The sequence below is a fragment of the Manis javanica genome, chromosome 13, assembly GCF_040802235.1.
Source record: "Manis javanica isolate MJ-LG chromosome 13, MJ_LKY, whole genome shotgun sequence".
NCBI lineage: Eukaryota > Metazoa > Chordata > Mammalia > Pholidota > Manidae > Manis > Manis javanica.
The window spans coordinates 89,585,787-89,604,005 of record NC_133168.1 but is presented as its reverse complement, the minus strand read 5'-3'; the positions used below and the strand labels follow the sequence as shown (position 1 = coordinate 89,604,005).

Sequence of the window (18,219 nt, the reverse complement as noted above, 5' to 3'; positions counted from 1 at the left end):
TGCAGACCCACCGCCCAACACCAACTGTTCACACTGTTCACTACAGGGAAAACGTGGACACAGGAACCTGTGAACTTTCATGTAGTCCAATCTGTAATGTTACAGGTGAAACTGCAACCATGAAAAGATAATAAAGATGAGCTGTTAAAAAAAAAAACATTAACTTTAAAATGAGCTTTAATTTGTTTTCCTGAAGTGCATTATCGATGTAAACAGAGCATGTTAGCAGAATCCGGGGGAGAGCAGGCTATTGCTGGTACATAGGTTTTAATTTAAAAAAGGAACTATGATGCCAATGGCTTGGAATGACAGCAGCGGGGTAGGGGGTGGGGAATAGAGGCTCCCTGGTCCCCACTGCACCGTCTCCACGGGGAAACAGAGCTGTCAACAAGGAACCAGGTGACCGTAGGTAGAAACAGCCCAGCCTGTGCTGCGGTCTGTGTCGAATGCCTTGGCACTCAGCCCCGCCCAGCTGGGGCCTGCCAGGCTCCCTCCCGGTCAGGTAGGTCTGCCACTGGACATCAAAGACACAATCACTGTGTGGCACTACAGATCTGGAAAAATAAAGATCTCAGCTAGAAAGAACGTCTGGTTTGGAGACAGCGGGGGTGAAGCAGAGCAGGGGGCCATTTGGGGGAGGAGGCAGGAGCCCCAGTTGCAGGCGGGCCACGTGTGGCTGTTTTCGGGGTTGCCCGTGGCACGCATGGCACCCCCTCAATGCCCAGGTGGGGGCTGCAGAGAGGCCCGCTGCCCACGCCTGAGGCCTGGCTGGGTACAGGAAAAGCCACCCCATGCTTTCCTCAGGAGTTCCTAATTTGTGCTTCCCTTTGGTTTGACAGTTAAAAAGAAGACAGGGGCAGGAGGATAACAATGCTTTTTGTCACTTGTCCGATATTTAGAGAAGAGAAAGTGGGCCTCAGATGTCTGGGTGGATGCTTCCGGTGTGGGCCGCCGCGCTTGGGGTGCGGCGCCTGGCGCTCCTTGGAATCACTGCTGGTCTCTGGGGGCCTGGCCTCTGGGGTGGGGGACGTGGATGGGCTTTCTGGTGGGGCTTTAGTTGTGTCTCAGCGAGATGAGGATCGAAGGCCCAGAGAGGCAGGCCCACCGCGCTGGCTGACAGTCCCCCTTTCTCTCTAGTTACACAGTGAGCAGGCCCATTCGGCAGACGTCAAGAGAAAATAGCAAATTCTTAACTTACTCCATCTCCAAAGTTGAAAAAGATCAGACATTTACTAAAACAAACAATTTCTTGATTGTGTTCTGGTAGCAGCCGTGGGCCTGGTGGCCACGCGCGGCAGGGGCGTTGGAGGGGGAGCCCGGCCGGGCGAGGGGCTCACTCAGGACAGGCACAGTCCGCTCCGCTGAGCGAGGCTCGGAGGAAGGCATCGCTCCTCACAGAACACATCGGAAAAAGCTGCTCTTCTTCTGCTGGTCTGGCATGATTTTGATGCCCTGGTTGCTCCCCTGGGGGCTGTTGCCTTCCTGAAATCACGAAGGGTTTTCGGAGGTTGGCACTGAACATCAGCACCATGTCCCTTCGCCACCCACCTACCCACTCACCACCCATCCCCCATCCACCGGTCACAAACCGCCCATCCGCCCACCCATCCCTCTACCCACCCATCCATCATTCCCTCCCGTCAAACTGACAGTTTCATCTTTCACAAACCCACAGGTGTATTTTCCACCTCCTACCCACCCACCCTCCAACAACCATCCATTCTTCCCACCCATCCTCTCAACATCTTTCCCACCACCCAGCCACCCAGCTTCACCCACCTTTCCCCACTTCCTTCTCTGCATCTACCAGCCCCACCCTCTTTCCATCCATCTATCCAACTATGTCTATCAACACCCAGTGAGGCAGCCGCGGAGCAGCGCCAAGACTGTCCCTTGGGATTTGGGTGGGGAGGTTGCATTCAGAGCCCCAGAGCCACTCACACCTCTCTGGTCTCTGAGTCCCCTGTGCCGAGGATCTGGCTGGCTCAGCCCCTCTCACCCTGTGCACATTCTGCCCCACTGCCGGGGATGTAAGCCCTGAACTCCATCTGGCGCACTCAATCCCTACCGAAAGCCCACCAGCACCCCCAATTTTCAGAGGACTTGCCCAGGTCTGTTCTAGCATTCAAAGCCTCTGTGACCTGGCCCCTGCCAATTCTGTGACCCAAATCTTACTTCGTCTGGGCTCCTCCAGTTTGGAAGGTTTTCTTTGACTAATCCTTTCTCATCTTTCAGCTCTTAGGTAAAACCCAAATTCACCCAAGTAACCATCACGTCTTCTGTGCCAGGCACCTTTGGGGACAGCAGGCACACAGTGGCAGACTAAAGGGCCTGCCTGGGGAGCTCACTGTGCGGGGAGCAGAAATCATGTGGGTGGACAGCACTGATCCACAGTGGCAAGCATCGGGGGGACAGGCAGGGACAGGTGGAGGTGTGTTCCGACAGTGACATCTGAACAGAGACCTCAGGGGTGAGGGAGTAAGGCTGGGGGGTGCCAAGGGCTTGGTCAGCAGAGAAACTGCCCCCAGTGATATCCACGCCCTCATTCCTGCCACTTGTGAAGACGGTGCCTGATGTGGCTGGAAGGATTTTGCAGAGGTGACTATGCAGAGTGGGGGACAGCAACCTGGATCACCCAGGTAGGTCCAACCTGATCCTGGGAATTCTTACAACAGAAACCTTCCCAGCTGTGGTCCGAGAGAGAGTGGTGACAGTGGGGTCAGAGAGATGCCGAGTGGCTTGGAAGATGGAGGGAGGGTCACAAGGCAAGGAATGCAGTGGCCTCTCAACACCAGACGAGAAGAAGTGGAGTCTTCTCATCTTCCCTGGAGCCTCCAGAAAACTATACAGCACTGTTGGCACCCGCTCATAGCCCCAGGAGACCCACTTCAGACTTGTGACCTCCAGAAATGCGTGTGGTGAAAGCTGCTAGATGTGTTACGGGGCTTTGTTCTAGCAGCCCCAGGACACTAACGCAATGAGATGCACCTCAGGTGGAGGGGTTAAGTCCAAATGAACACGGGGCGTTCAAGGAACAAGAAAGACCGGTGTGGCTGGCGCAGAGCGGACAGCTGGGAAGTGGCAGGGTGACAGGGTGGACAGGCTGGCAGCAGCCAGAGCTCAGCTTTCTCTGATGCACCCAAGAAGGAAGACGGGTGGGCAGAGCTGGCTGAGTCCATGGCGTAAAGACAGATATGTGAGATGTCTTTGTAACTGCAAGATGAAGAGTCTTGTAGGTCTAATGCATGGCATGGCGATCACAGTCAGCAATAGTGTGTTACAAACTTCAAAGCTGCTGAGACTCTAGATCCTGCTCTCAGCACAAAGGAAAGATGGGGGTCATGTGACATGACAGGTGCCAGCGAAGAACGCTACTGCAGTGATCCCACTGCAACACATAATGTACCAAGCCAGTGCGCTGCACACACCTCAAACTCACACGATGCGTCCATTGCATTTCAACTAAAAACAAAGCAGATGTGAAATGGCACAGGGCTGCAGCTCTGGAAATAAACAAAAGTGGTAGGAAATGGGTAGGAATTTTACTGTCAGTGATTTGCAATTCAGTTCAGAAAAAGAGATAGTGAGGATCATGGCTGTGCATCAGCATTTCATGATCTGTACCTTGAAAGGATATGGCACATGCTTGGGACAATCTGCAGGCTGGTATCAAAAGCACAGGCTAAGGAAAGCAAAGAGCCTCTGTCTCTGTGCCATGCTTCCCTCCCACCCAGTGTAACTGCTGGTGGGCAAATATCAGAAGGAATCCTTAAGAGACAAATTTTTACCGTTATATAGAAAAGAAAAAAATCGTAAGAAAATCACATGCTGTCGTTGGTTGGCATGTTGGTTCACATGGACTATTTCCCATTTTGGCCAAAGGTCTACTACTGAATCAATAATATGTCTTTTGATTCAATCTTGTGATCACAGGATCTTAGAATTATGAAAATAGACGTTTTAAATCAGATGTGAACTACCTGAGTAGCACTTCCTATTACGTGTGCAGTCTGTGTGACTAGAAGTGGAACAGGCAGAGTGCTTTGCGCTCCCGGATCAGAAGAAGGGGAGCGCCACCTGGCTGGGAGAGAGAAGTCACTGGGACGGAGGCTTAGACGCTGAACACGGCCAAGGTCAAGTGCTCAGACTGACCAAGAACGAACTAGCTATGCCAAGTGCTGGGGACTAGAAAACAGAAAAGCCAGAGACAAACAAAAGGGTGGATGGGGAGAGATTCGAGCAGGATGCCCACAGAGCCCTGAGACCCACTGAAGGTCACAGAGCTGTCACGGCCTGCGGAACTGGGTGCTGGGGGCACCAGTTGACCTGCAGGCTCGTCAGGATGAAAAGCCAGCATCTGTCAGACACAAGTCTTCAGAAGACCTTGTTCCGGGGGGACTGTGGCCCTAGGCCTGCCCGGAGAGCTTTTCTGCAGGAGGTTCTCTCTCCTTGGACAAGCCCATCTCCCGAGAAGGTGGAAAGGACGGTGTATCCCCGGCTAGCCTGTGTGTTACCAGGCAGCACCTGGCGGCGAGCAGCTCTGAGCCACAGCAGAAGGAAGCACAGATGGGTGCATCCGGGTGCAGATGCCCCAGCCACACTTTCTCTCTTCCTCCTTTCTCAGGGATGCCCTATTGGCTCTGGTTGGGCCCTAAAAAGCAGGCTCTGCCTGGGGAAGCCTCACCACTGGGACCCATGCAGGGATCCAGGAAGGACACACTCACCAATTTTTTGTCCATTTCTGCTTTGATGTCTCTGGCGAGAGTGAAAAACGCCTGTGGAATGAGTGTGCCATTAGTGCCCAGGAGTGGGAAGCAGACAGGGCCTGCAGCTCCGGGTCACCGCTATGCAGTAGGTGTGGCGGGGCAGTGGGGCAGGCATGGGGAACAGCATCAGGACGGCTTACTGCCATGGGGCTCACCCGTCCAGCCCCAGCTCCTGCCCCGGCCAGGCTACCCCTGCCCACCCGGACGGCCAGCTCCCCTGAGCCAGTGATCTGGGAGGTGGGCCGACCTTGACTGGTCGGAGAGGGAACAGAAGCTTGGAGGGGTTGGGGGACTGGTCTGGAGACTTCCACTTACTGATCAGGAAGGACCCAGGAAGGGGACCTGGCTCTCCACCCCTCACCCTGTGCCCTGCCTGCTTTGCCTCCCTTCTGATGGTTGGGGCAGGGTGGGAAGACAAGCAGCTCCTTGGCCAAACAAGCTTCCTTTTGGGCCCCTGCTGGTGGGGAGACCTGGAAGGGCTGAGATGGGGTAAAAGGGCTGCCCTCCCGTGTGCAGAGAAGGCCTGAGCAGGTTTGACCCAGGCCGCTACCCCCGCGGCAGCCTCCTGACCATTTGCTCCTTTCCCTCATCTGCAATTTTGATGAACACTTATAAACTTCAGTCAGGCCCCAGCCCTACCTTTGGAGCTCACGTGTATGTGAACTGGCTCAGCACTGGCAGCTGAGGGGCTCCTGGCTTGGGGGAGGCAGAGTCTCAGCAAATACCCAGAAAGTTTTGTCATGGAGGGTGGCTTAGGGTGCTGGGGGCACCCAAAACGGCAGGCCTAAGGGTCTGAGGGACGGTGCAGGCTTCCCTGGGGAGGGGCTGTGGCCACTTGGGCTGGGTGTTGGAGGAAAGGGGGGGGGAGGGAGGGGGCTGTAGCAAAGCCTGGGAGAGGGTGCAGCAGGGTGGCCTGGGATGGGCGCGCACCAGCTGGGGCCAGCGAGGGAGGGCCTTCTGTGCCACGTTTGCTGGGTTGAGGCTGGGAATGCCATGGAAGATCCGTCCCAGGAAGGCCACCAGGGCAGTGGACGGAGGGAGAGGTAGGTCAGCTGCAAGGCTGGCATTGCTGGGGGAGCGGAAGGCGGGCCGGCCAGGGCTCAGTCAGGGCTCCCTGCTCCACCTGGGTTTGTGTCTGGCGCCAGTCTCTGCAGGTGGCATGGCCAAGAGTATGAACCCAGAGCTGGAAATCTTTGAGCCTCAGTTTCCCACCTGCAAAACTGTGCCTGCTCCCTGGGGCTGCTTGAAAACCAGTGAAATAATGTCCTAGGTGTCCAGCTGGGGTCTGCACCTACTGATGTCAGACCTGGGGGGAATCCCCCAGGGCCTCCCAGTGAACCTTGCACACACTGCCAGAAGTGTCCTTTAGATGGCAGCGGGATGACAGGGCAGCCCAGAGCCTGAGGTCGGTCCCTCCAGCAGAGCCTCCTCAGAGGGTCAGCCTGCCCCTCGGCTTGAAGGGGGCAGGTGCTATGGGGCGGGACTCACATTCTCCACATTGATGTTGGCCTTCGCACTGGTCTCCATGAATCTGATTCCATAGTCCAGGGCCAGCTGTGAGGGAGACACACATTTATATCAGCTGCCAGGTGCCCCTGACCACTGCAAAGTGCCCTGGGAGGTGTCCAGGGCTATGGATTTGACCTCCTGGGCTGCTCCTCTGAGTCACCAGTGGGCAGCAGGTGGTGGATGCCCCTGGCAGGAAGCTGCGAAAGCCCACCTGGAATCACAACTCTGTCCTCTGCTGCACGGCCCCGACAGGTTCCAACAAGATGCCACACAGGAGCGCACAGAGCACACCCGGAGAGCTCCGGCTGCCTGCGGCCTTCCCCGGGCACGCCCCCTGGGGCGGGTGACTTGTCTCTGCTCACCTGGCAGAGCAGCGAGTCCCAGGATTTCCCTCAGTACTGGACAAGCCACGACGGGGCAGTTGTCCTATGCGCGTAAAGACGGTGAGGGATTCTCCCCTAAAGCCCAGCCTTTCCATCAGCAAGCAACTGGAGTGCCCTCTAGGGAAGAGCTGGCCTCCCGGCAGGGGTCCCTCTGTCCCGAGGCACCAGGCCTGGGGCGGTCACCATGCCCACCTTTTCTCCCCGCTCCTTGGAAACTTGTCTCTTGTCGTTCACGTCACATTTGTTCCCGAGAATCATCTTTTCGACGTCTGCAGAGGCGTGCTGAGGGGCAGAGAGGCAGGCACAGAGGTGAGAGGCAGGCTCAGCCTGGACTACAGGCCAGTCTGCAGCCGGTCCCCAAGACCAGCGTGGTGGAGTCAGGACTGGCCGGCACAGCCCTGCTCAGTGACAAACAAGCTCAGAGGGGCTGACAGGCCTGTCTCAGGTCACACAGCCAAGGCGCCAGGCCCGAGTCCAGGGTTCTGGCTACCACTCTGACCGAGGGCTCACTTTCTGGCTGCTGAGGACAGCGTCATATAGGCTGTGTCAGTCAGGCTCCTGTGCCAACCTCCTCGGGCTTCTGGCCGGCTCTGGACTATGGGAGGCGGGCAAGGTAGGCTGTTTACCTCTGCTTGTCTCCCTGCTCCTCTCTGTCCTGGGCCTGCTGGACCCCCTCCAGCTTGTTCTCTTTGGGCTCCAGAAATGGCTGTGCCTGGAATGAGTGCTTTGCCATCCACTGGTGTGCCCTTCAATCTGCCCTCACTCCTGAAAATGGCTTCCTCCAACCCTCTCCTGGATCCCTGGTGGAGGTGTCTGGGATTCTGAAGGACTGGGGCATCCAAAAGGACCTACTGGCCAGGGACAGAGAGTTTCCACCAAGACCTGGGTGAGCAGTTCCCCCTCCTCAGCCGCAGCACAGCCTTCTGCAAGCCAGTGCAGGGTCACCGGGGAGGCTGCCCAGCATAGCTGCTCACAAATGCCAGCAGTGCTATGACCTCCAGCCCTGGCTTTATGGTTGTGGGAAGCTCTGGCTGCGCCGGGGACCCGAGGCCCTGCCTGGAGAGGCATCCAAAGCTGCAAGTGCCAATGTCCAGGCAAGCTGTGGGAGTGAGGGCGAGCCCTGCGGGGAGTGGGAAGGTGTTGGTGAATACTGGCTTTGGGTATTCACCCCCATTCCTCTCTCCATGGTCCACGGCCCCTCTACCCAGCCAGCTGCAGCCCGGGTGGTGCTGACCTGAACGGAGGGAGCTTATACGAGCTTGCACCCTGCTCTGCCATACAGTTCAGAGTACAACCTAATGTGCCTTCTCACCACACCCACCAAATACGAAGGTCACGCCAATTCTAGAATCTTCCTTTTCTAGAAAGCACCAAAGGCTCACAGTGGCCGGGAGCTCAGATATCCCTTCTCTCATGATAGCTGCCTGAATCTAACAGCCCAGCTGGGCAAATGGGCTCTCAGGCCAGTGTGCCATCTCTGGGGTCGACAAGTGCGTTCCTTCCAGTCCCCAGAGTCTAGGGTTCTAGGCAGATTACTTCCAGGTGTCTCTGCCTCAGTGATCTCATCTGTAAACCTGGGAGCTCCGGGGTGAGGACTGAGGAGAGGGCACATGGGAAGTTCCCAACGTGGCAGGGGCTGAAATCCTCACCTCCTCAATGTTCCGAATCCAGTTCTGGATGTTGTCGAAGGACTTCTCGTTGGTGATGTCGTAGACCAACATGATGCCCTGACAGGGGGACAGAGACATGCAGTCTGCATAAGTTGCACATTCTCCAAGGGGAGGCCCCAGCAAGGTGGGGTAGTGGGGACCCCAACAGCACACCACTCCCCACAAGCCCCCTTCCTCTCCTCCTGGGGCTTGCCTTCTGCTGGGCTCCAGCACGAGCTTCTCCCTAGTCTCCTAGACTGCAGTCCTGCCCTCTGGGCCACTGAGTGATCCTTTTCTTGGACCAGACCCCCATCCCCCAACACTGCCAGCAGGGTAAGTACAGCCCATGCACCCTGGCAGCCCCCAGGGCCCTGCTGACCTCCCAGCCTTACACCCCAGCACCCACCCTGCTGCTCCTCATGCCCACCCTCTGCTGTGCTCAGCCTCCTCCACACCCTCCCTCACTCCACACCCAGTCTGAGTCACCTCCCAGGCTAAGCCAGTACAGCCTGCCCTGGGGGCCCCAGCCTCACCTGTTGTCCAGTACCCACTATGCACCGGGCACTGCACTGGGATCTTGCTGAAGCCCCACCAGCCCTCGCTGGGTGGATCCCACCACCCCCACTCTGCACACAGGGGGACCCTGAAGTAGGAGGGTGGCTAGGCCCCCGTCTCTAGTCCCACAGGACAGTCAAGGACATAACTGGCATCTGAACCCTGGGTGGTCTGACCCCAACAGCTACATGCCTTCCAGTGACCCACTGAAGTGGGGGCTGGTTTTGAGCATTGGGCTAGGCAGCACTGGTACCCCCTGGGCTCCACAACCAATGTGTGAGCACCTGGGAGACAGTCCACAGGTCCCTAAGGGCCACAGAGTGACCCCACAATCCCAACCCTGAGGACAAATATCCCTGACTGTTACAATGGAAACAGAGGCACAGAGAAAAGATGAAGGTGAGGCTGACCAGGCAGCAGCCGATGACACCAGCTCTCATTAGGAGTCTCCCTGGGACCCCGTCAGGACCAAGTCATGGTCAGGGCCACCGTTCCACAGTGTCCCTGCTGCTTGGGACATCACTGAGGGGCACGCATGGCGAGTGCCATGTCTCTTGGGCCCAAAGCCCCAGCTGTCCTTCCCAGCTTGGCCTACTCCATTCGCTCATGCTACCTGCCCAAAGGGCCCAGCTCTGTGTCCATAACCTCTGGTGCTGGCCGTCACTGAGGCCACCTAGTTTGCAAAATACGAACACAGGCTGTGTGCACTAGGTGGATGACCTCCGGGGGCCAGGGTGTATGACAAAATCATGCAGACTGGGCAAAAGAGCCACTGCAATTCCAAATCCCCGCCATGAACCTGAGCATATGCTGTGGCCTCATAGCCTGTCACAACTACAGTCACAGCCAGGACCCCTCAAAATAGCACCTGGGGCCCTCCGTCACTCAGGGTCAGGGGATGGGAGGACTCGGAGGAGCTGTTTGCAGCTGCCACGTCTGCTGCGCTCTCGCTGAGGCCAGCATGAGGAGAAGCCGGCAGGCAGACCCCAAGAGTTGAGCATCATCAGGGCCTCTGCCTAGCAGCTGCCATCAGGGGCAAAAAATGCTGTGGGGCTGTGAGGCCTTTGGCCCGATAACCCAGGGATGGGCCACTCTGATGGCCCAGGATTCCTGCCACTAAGTTGAATTCCAAATTCCAAGGTCCTGGATTTGTACTGCTGGCGGGGAGAGATAAAGCTAGCTATCAGGAGTGCAGAAGTATCTGGAAAACCCGGTGGCTCTCCTCCAGGTCCTCCCTCAAACTCCCTTCGGGGCTCCAGGTGACCATCTTCCCAGCCCCCACCTGGGCACAGCTCCCCTCACGATGGGACGACAGACACCCAATGCTCCCCAACCTCCGGACCCCAGGGTCCAGTACCACAGGGAAAGAGGGATGAAAGTGGGCTGCAATGGTGGCAGTGTTCTCTGTCCTGTCCCGGGCAGTCACTGCTGGCCACACGTAGCTCAGGGGCACCTGAAATGTGGCTACTGCAATTGAAGGGCTGGATTTACTACTGTAACCCACAGAGATTCACACAGCCACGTGCAGCTCGCGTGCGTACGGTTCAGCACGGGTCTAGGAGGACCACAGCCACAATCATCTTGGGGCTGGCTGAGGATGTGTGTGCTGGGGATAGCCAACGAGCACCGGCCCAGCCTTGTACCCTCTGCACAACAGGCACAGACTCGTGCCAGGCCTCAGGTCCCTCATCTGTCGGATGGGGGTAACCATGGCATCCATGCTCCAGGGTTTATGGCCAAGATCTGGGCCTGGTGCCTGGCAAAGGGAGGGGCTCAGTGAATGGGGCTGTGGGGGGCAGTTTTGGCCCTGAGAGGGATGGGGCCTATCCAAGGCCACGCAGCTGAAGCTCCCCCAAGCCCCAGGCCCTTGCCAGGAGAGGGGAAAATTAGTAAATAAATTTTAATGAGGAGTGCTAAGGTTGCAACTCACGTGATTGAGTTTCTCTTAGGTTTCAGATGCTGTGTGGGATGCTTTAAATACTTAATGCCTCCATTATTTCTGCTGTCCACGAGGATTTCCTAAGCTCCCCACCACAGGCCCAGTATGGTGCCAGGCACAGGGCATTTGACAGTGACCAGGACATGGCCCGTTCCACAGAGCTTATGGTCTAGCTAAGGAAACAGGCACCTATACAGTTAAATGGTGGGGTGTGCCATGGAAAGGGCAGGTGCAATGGCAACTGGAAATGCGGAGATGGCCATCTAGCCTCATGCCTGCGAACAACATAGTCCTATTCTCTTCCTCAGCAAGGAGACAGGGCTCACAGGGTGACCTGGCGCGACCCAGGGTATGGAGTGAGGCCCCAGGGGTCTTCCTCCCGCTCCCTCTAGCCCCTGGCCCTTCCCAAGTCTCCCTTCGATTGTAGTTTAGGCCTGGCCTGGAGAAGGTACTTGGCAGAAATATTTGTGAGATAACCAGCATGTCTTCCCGTCACGGCAGACCAACTCAGGGCCAGGCAGCAAGTGTAACAGCCGAGAGCCCAGAGCAAGTCAGCTCCTGGACACCCTCTGAGTTTGGGGCAGCAAATTCCAGAGGCTGACACATGCCACAGGAACGCAGGGAAGTGCTGGGGCATGCCCTGTCTGATTTCAGGTACCTCACCTGGCAGAAGCGGCTTCCTCTGCCCTCCTTCATTCCCAAAGAAATAGGTTTCCTCAAACCCTGCCTCATCTCTGAAGCAGAAGGGGATATATGTACATGGAGCTGGGGTGGGGCACACAGCCTTTCTCTAAAACTAACCTGGGACAAGGAACCAGAGCAGGGGTCCCCATAAATAGCCAAGTCTCAGTATGCGAGGTAGTGATGCTCATTTTTTTGACCCAAAAACAAAAACAAGCCCCAGTCCATACCATCGCGCCCCTGTAGTAGGCTGTTGTGATCGTCCGGAAGCGTTCCTGACCAGCTGTGTCCCTAAACACAAGGAGAAGGGATATTAGGGAGGCAGATGGTGAGCGACCGTCACAGTGGGAATGATGGGCATTTACTGGGGATGGATGCCCCGTTTTCTCCTCATTCACTGCCCTGCTACGCTGAGCACCCTGTGTCCCCCCTCATCTTACAGAGGATGACGCCTTGGCGGGAAGGAGGTGAGGACCTGCCGCCGCCCCCAGGTCGGGATGTGGCAAGGCCACGACTCCCTGAGGCCTCTTCTGAACCACCGCTTCCTGGGGAATCTCCCCAGGGTTTCCGGGTCACAGAAGAGCCAAGGTTGGGTGTTACTTGTAAAAATTCAGGGCCGTGTACAATGTGGAAGGGATGGCTCATGGGGCCGGGGACATGGGAACACAGCCCTTGCTGGTGAGCATAGCCAGGAGGCCTCAGCTAGGGATCCGGAAGCACTTCCATGCTGCCATCGTGGTGGAGGTGGCAGTGGTGGTGGTGGGGCCAGTTCTTCACAAAGGTGAGAGGTGACAGTGAGGTAGACAAGCCCCCCGTCCAGCACAGCAGGTATTCAGTGTTTGGTTTAAAGGTGACTTAACTGCTATCAATGGCAGAGGCAGGGCAAGACCCAAGTCTTCTGCCTCTGGGCCCAGGGCTCCTCCTGTGATCTCTCCCACCCTCTGCCCCAGGGCTCTGCTTGTGTGGACTGTACAGAAGCACCTCACTGGGGACCAAGCTGACATTCTGATGCCAATAGCAGGCAGCACTTGTGGTCATGAACAGTCATCTCATCCTCAACTGTGGCCCTGGTCCAGGAGAGTTTTAAGAAAGTCACGAACCTCACTGAGATTACTAAGAGCAGAAGCAGGAACATGGGAGGGAAGGAAAGCGAAACCTCTGCTCGCTGGGCCAGGGCCGCTTTGGACTTGGGTCCTGAGGCTGCCAGGGAGCAAGGTGGTGGGAGTAGAGGAACTTCTACGGCCTGTAACTTATGAGGTGGCCAGTGACTGCTGACTACCAATCCACAAGGAGTTAGGCCTCACCCAGACTTCGATTCTGGGGTCAGATTCAGAGGTGAATGCTACTGAATCCAAGGCCGAGGGGACCCACCAGGCAAGCCCACCAGGCAAGCAGGTCAGCGCTCATGCTCTGAAATTTGAGTAGGGGAGTCAAGCTGCAGGGAGGGTGTCTCTCTCTCACCCACAGGTGCCAGCCAGACATGACTTCTCTTTATTCTGCTCAGGGCTCCTGCTCCCCTGCAAGTGATGTGGTGGCAAGGTGGGTCTCCCCACCGTCTGACCACCCAGCCTCAGCCCTCCCAGTGCAGTGGCTTCAGGCCACAGTTGGTGTTAGTGGAGGGGGACTCACAACTCTAGTTTCGTGTGGCATGGGAAGTCAGTCCCCGGAGGGTGGAATGGAGATGGTCTCACCGATGGGCCTGGCCTCAGCCTATTTTTGGTTTTGGGGTTTCAGGTGTGTGTGCTAGGAAGTGAGGCCTGGGCCTCCCCGGGAGAGAAAAAGGGAAGTGAAAACTGGCCTTCTTCAGCGAGTCGACAGGCTCAAAAGGGAATGCCGGGCTGGGGCATTTCACTGTTCCTGGCAGCCTTCACTGCTGCCAGGCCCAGAGGCTCTCTCCAAGTCCAACGGAAGCACACAGCTCTGAAGACCAGACCTGGCTGTGCCTGCAGTGGAATGCTGCACTAACCGGGACTGGCAGCTATACCCCCAGAGGGTGCCGACACAGAACCTAGGCACCAGCAGCCAGCAGAGCACAGTTCCTGGCGCTTCTGAAGACAGCCTGATGGGTCCTGCTGGGTACAAAGAGACAGAAGCCATGGTCACAGGGAGGGGGAGGGACTGATGAAGACAATGACTTACCATATCTGTAGTTTAATTCTCTTGCCATCAAGTTCTATGGTCCTAATTTTAAAGTCAATTCCTGAAAGAAAATTAAAAAGAAAAAGGCATATCACTGAGTGCCCATTTCCCAAGCTGCACCTGAGGCAGGCACTGCCAACCTGTACAGCTGACAACACCACAGGTCATGGCTTATGGAGCACCTGCCTGGCTCTGGGCATGCGGGGTCTTGGTCTCCCAGACAACAAACCGGGAGCCAACTGGAGAACTTTCTCCTCTCAAAGAAGGGGAAGCGGAGGCTCAGAGGGCAGACGGGGGCTGCCCAGAGTGCAGCCGGCAGGCGGCAGGGCTGGCTCTCTTCCCTGCCCTCAGCCCCTGGCAGACCGGAGCCCCAGGCTCCCCTGCACCAGGCCTTCCAGGCACACAGGGCCCCGGGCCCCACGACGCTGGAGCTTTTGCACATGCTGTTCCCTCTCTACAGTGGGGCCCACCCCACCGCCTGTCAGCCCAGCATACCTCTCCCTGTCCTTGAACCCAAAACACCCACCTTCCAGTGGTTCCCCACCACCCCTTAGGCCCCAGAATGAAGTGAGCAGTTCGCTCCAAGGTCCTGGCTGGCGGGAACACCCACTCCTGCCACCCTCTCTGACCAAATGGCTGCTGCTTAAACATCCTAGGCACGCTCCTGCGTCGGGGCTTTTGTGCTTGCTCTTCCCTCTCTCGGAATGTTCTTTCCTTCCATGGCCACTTGGCTTCCTCCTCCCGTCACTTCTGGGCTCTGGTAAAGTCCCCTCCTCCGGGGAGCCTTCCTGACCATCCTCATTCTTCTCCTCTTCTCTGCTTCTCCTTCTTCATGTACTTATCCCTGACATTGTACACTTGTTTACTTGCTCCGTGAATTTAGGAATAAAACTTGCCACTCTGAATGGCCTGTGTGGAGGGGAAATAGCCAAACCCAGCCAGACTCCATTGAGTCTGTTCTAAAGCTCCACCTGCGAAGCCAAGGTTGAAGCCTGACTTGACCCCCCGGAACGCATGATGGGGTGCCAATTTCATCCCTGCCTGCCTCATGAGCCATCCTGGGGCCCACAGGGAATAGAAGCCTGCACCTGCATTTTGCCTGGGAGACCATGAACTCCAAGAGGGCAGGGACTCAGACACCTTCCTCACAGCCGCATCTCCAGGGACTCAGCATGGCAGAGCCTGTGTCTGCTAGAAGCCGACTGCCCAGTCCTGCACACACACCTGGACCTCAGGCCTTGTTACATTTCTGCTTCCCTCTGATTCATCTGCATGCAGTAGGCGTTGGGGAAAGATAGCTGGATGACATAATTGAGAGCAAGAGTGTCTATGTGGTGCTGTGCAGTTTATGAAGTCCTTCCACAAACATCCTCTGTCTCCATGAAGGAATGAACAAACGGGGCCCTGCGGAGGCAGCAGGGATGAGCCTGGCGGGGGAGACCCAGTTCTGGGAGCCACAGGGCCAAGTTCACACCGCAAGTGATTGATGGCATTTATGAAGACAGGTTTTGGCAAAACGAAACCTGGGCAGAAAATGAACAGCCACTTAATCCCTGATCTATAAAGAAAACCCAGAGGTACACTCAGTGCCAATAGAGTGCCTTCATGCAGTAAGTGGTATTTCAGGACTAAGTGGCCTGGCGTTGTCTCTTCCTAAAACATCCCCACCTCCTGTTGCACATGTGCAGGGCCTTATGAAACCAGAAGCACTGTTTAGTCAGCAGAGCCACACATCACTCTGTCTAGTCCTCCTCCTGGGTTTTAGTAACACACCAAATTTAATTAGGAAGTGTAAACTTTACGAGGCCTAAGAGTTACGAGGAGGCAACTTCAAGGACAGGGCGACTTAACCTTTCCTAGAAGACAGAGGCTTGAAAGAAGGCTACACATTTAATAAGAACACCAGAGAGGGAGGGAGGGATTTTAGGTTCAAGTGCCACCTCCAGCTGCCTAGGTGACATTCGTCTAAGTCACGTTTTTGTCTGCAAGTGGAACTCTGAAGTGGTAGATTGGGTTTTCTGGTTAAGAATTAGAAACCAAACAAAAAAACCAACCCCTGAATTGATCTCACTAGGGCCTGTACTGAACAGGAAGCTTCCATTGCTGGGAAACTGAGGTCGTATTGAGAGCGAGCCACAGCCTGCCAGGTTTCTGATTGGTGGGGATGCAAGGGTTATCCCAAAGTTTGACCCTGGAAGAGGAGAAGAAATCAAAAACACCTGTGCCCAGGGGTGGGAGGTCGTCACTACAGGAGCCGTGTTGCTTCCTCAGGACAGCCTCTGGCAGTGGTGACAAGCCCATCTTCACTGTACACTTCTGAACCTCAGCCAACCAGTGGCCAAGGCAGAACGCATCACCCCTAAACTGAAGACAACGGGGCTCAGAGAGGTGAAGTGCTTGTTCAAGGGCAAACAGCAGGAGGGAACCAGGCATGGTGATTTCCAGTCCAACTCCCTCTACTCTGCACCTGGCACCTAATTGTAAGGTGCTGCTCCTGGAGGAGACAAGGACGGAATCAGCCGCTTATCACGGGATTCCGGGAGTTTAGGTGACTGGGTTTCAGTTTGGGTAAAACAAAGCCAGTTTCCTAGATTTTCCTCATTTGTAATCAACCTCTGGGCTCAGTGACCATGCTCCTGCTTCTCTGCTCCAGAGGCAGCGTGCGAGGAAGTGTGCTAGGCTGCACAGCTCACTCACATGCCACCGCATTGAACGGTGTTCCTTCCAGGTCAATCCTTTCCATGTGAATGGCTATTTTTGTGGCATGGGAAAAAGTCAGCTCCACTTTTGTGGACACCAGAACTGAGAAGCAACAAGCCAATTCTGTTCAACCACAACGTGGGCTGGCTCTGTGGGAAAGGCTGTTTTGTGAAGTGACAACTGGTGTCCTGGGCCTCCAGATAGGGAAGTCAAGGCTGTCTGTGGCAGTAGCTGATTTTGGTTTCTCCCTGAAGGTTTTATCTGGCATCTCCTTGGGGATGACAGGTCCCAGGACAGGCAGCTGTCACTCATCACTGTCACCCTCCAGTGGGATGGAAAGCTGGGCAGGGAAAGGCTCCAGAGTCCTGCCTACCATTCCTTCCACAGGAAATTCACTCTTGGGGGAAACAGGGTCAGGGAGAGGAGCTTATGCCCTGAACATTCCAGAGCAAAGAGCAGGAGAGGTCTGGGTGTGGAGTCCTGGCTCAGAGGAGAATCATCTGTGCTTGTCCTGCGGTAAGTGCTCGCCTCTCTCTCGGATGGTCGAGCCTTGAGTTTTGGGGTCAAACATGGATTCAGGTCCCATCTTTGCCACCTGCAGACTGTGTGATTTTAGCCGAGTCCTGCGCCTCAATCCCTCAGTTGTAAGATGGGCTCATAACGGCACCCGACGTAAAGGACTGGAGAGCGTGCCCGCACACATTAAAGTGCCTGGCACAAAGAAGATGCTTCATAAGGTCAGATGTCAGGGGTCTTTTCCTACGGCCACCTCCCCGTGCCTCAGTGTCACTGCTGTAAGACGAGGACCCCACAGAACAGCTCCGGGCTGCTGTGAGAGCAGAATGAGACGACGGGCGCCAAGACTTCAGGACATAGACCCCCCTGATGAACCGAAGGATTGGGGCCTCAGTCTCCCCATCTGCAAATGGGTGCGTGGTCCCCCTCCACGGCCCAAGAACCCCCGAACGGAGGTGCGGGCGGCCGCCCTTCTCCCCTCCGGCCCCCTTGGCCCTCTCAGACCCCTGGGAACCCCTGGGTCCGTCCGGCGCGGCCTCTCCCTCTGCCCCAGCCCCTCAGAGGCGCGCCCGTTCACTCCCCGGCCCCTCTACCTATGGTGGAGATGAAGGTGGAGTTGAAGGCGTCCTCGGAGAAGCGGAACAGGACACAGGTCTTCCCCACCCCCGAGTCCCCGATCAACAGCAGCTTGAACAGGTAATCATAGGTCTTCGCCATATTACACTCTCCCAGACGGGAAGTGCGGCCAGCGCCTCGCCACTGGCAACCGTCCCCGTCCATCAGCACCGAGCCCGCCCCCCAGCGGCTCCCGGCCCGCCGCGCGTCACCGCGGCCTACGCCCTCCCCCGCGCCCGCCCTTCGCGGGAGACCTGGGGAAAAGGGTGAGCAGGGCAGGGAGCCGGAAGCGGCCCTAGTGCGCCGCTCATTGGCCAGTGTTCGGGACTGGGCGGCCTGCGATTGGCCAGCCATGAGGAGTCGCGGTGCTTCAAACGGGGGACCAGGGCGGGGGCGTGGCATCACGTAACCGCCTTCTTCTACAACTCCGGGGCGGCCCCGCCCCGCGATGGGAGTGGAGGAGGGGAGCACCGCCAACAGCTCTGCGCGCCCGCAGCCCGGAGGCGGAGCTTGGGACGCGTGCGCAAGGGCGCCGCGGAGACCGGCGGCGGCAGCGGGCGTACGCACTTGGCGTTCTCTGGCTCCCGCCCTCCTGGCCCTTGCAGCCGCAGTAGGCACCGCGACGAGCGCGGGAAGGGACAGCGGTGGCGGTCACGGTGCAGTGCGGAGGCCTTCGCGTCTGCCCCGGGGACCCGAAGTAGGAAGTCGCAGCGAAGCCCCCTCAAGGCGCTGGCCAGAGACCCCTACTTAGCGATGCCCGGGTCCCC

General features: G+C 56.9%; 1 protein-coding gene across 3 annotated transcripts; it reads right to left on the bottom strand.

Annotated features, from left to right (window-relative positions):
* Window positions 1-159: 159 nt before the first annotated feature.
* RAB8A (RAB8A, member RAS oncogene family) lies at window positions 160-17,643 on the bottom strand. 3 transcript variants are annotated; one of them, XM_017641670.3, is made up of 8 exons: window positions 17,431-17,643; window positions 13,622-13,682; window positions 11,713-11,773; window positions 8,308-8,385; window positions 6,851-6,940; window positions 6,255-6,320; window positions 4,725-4,775; window positions 160-1,482 (listed from the first exon to the last, which is right to left on the bottom strand). In XM_017641670.3, exons 1-8 carry the CDS (start codon window positions 17,615-17,617, stop codon window positions 1,393-1,395), a joined length of 684 nt encoding a protein of 227 aa, XP_017497159.1. In that variant the 5' UTR covers window positions 17,618-17,643; the 3' UTR covers window positions 160-1,392. The 3 variants fall into 3 exon arrangements, with proteins under 3 accessions (XP_017497159.1, XP_036865392.1, XP_036865394.1); XM_037009497.2 differs by lacking the exon at window positions 17,431-17,643 and adding an exon at window positions 15,841-17,285; XM_037009499.2 differs by lacking the exons at window positions 13,622-13,682; window positions 17,431-17,643 and adding an exon at window positions 13,449-13,614.
* Window positions 17,644-18,219: the final 576 nt, after the last annotated feature.

What these genes read in the sequence shown, in the direction of transcription:
- RAB8A (XM_037009497.2), bottom strand. Translation starts at nt 16,054, where the DNA reads ATGCCTGGTTCCCTCCTGCTGTTTGCCCTTGAACAAGCACTTCACCTC. An exon ending in AGAATTAAACTACAGATATG is followed by an intron (nt 11,774 to 13,621) that starts GTAAGTCATTGT and finishes CCTTGTGTTTAG; the next exon opens with GGACACAGCTGGTCAGGAAC. An exon ending in CCAACATCAATGTGGAGAAT is followed by an intron (nt 4,776 to 6,254) that starts GTGAGTCCCGCC and finishes CTCATTCCACAG; the next exon opens with GCGTTTTTCACTCTCGCCAG.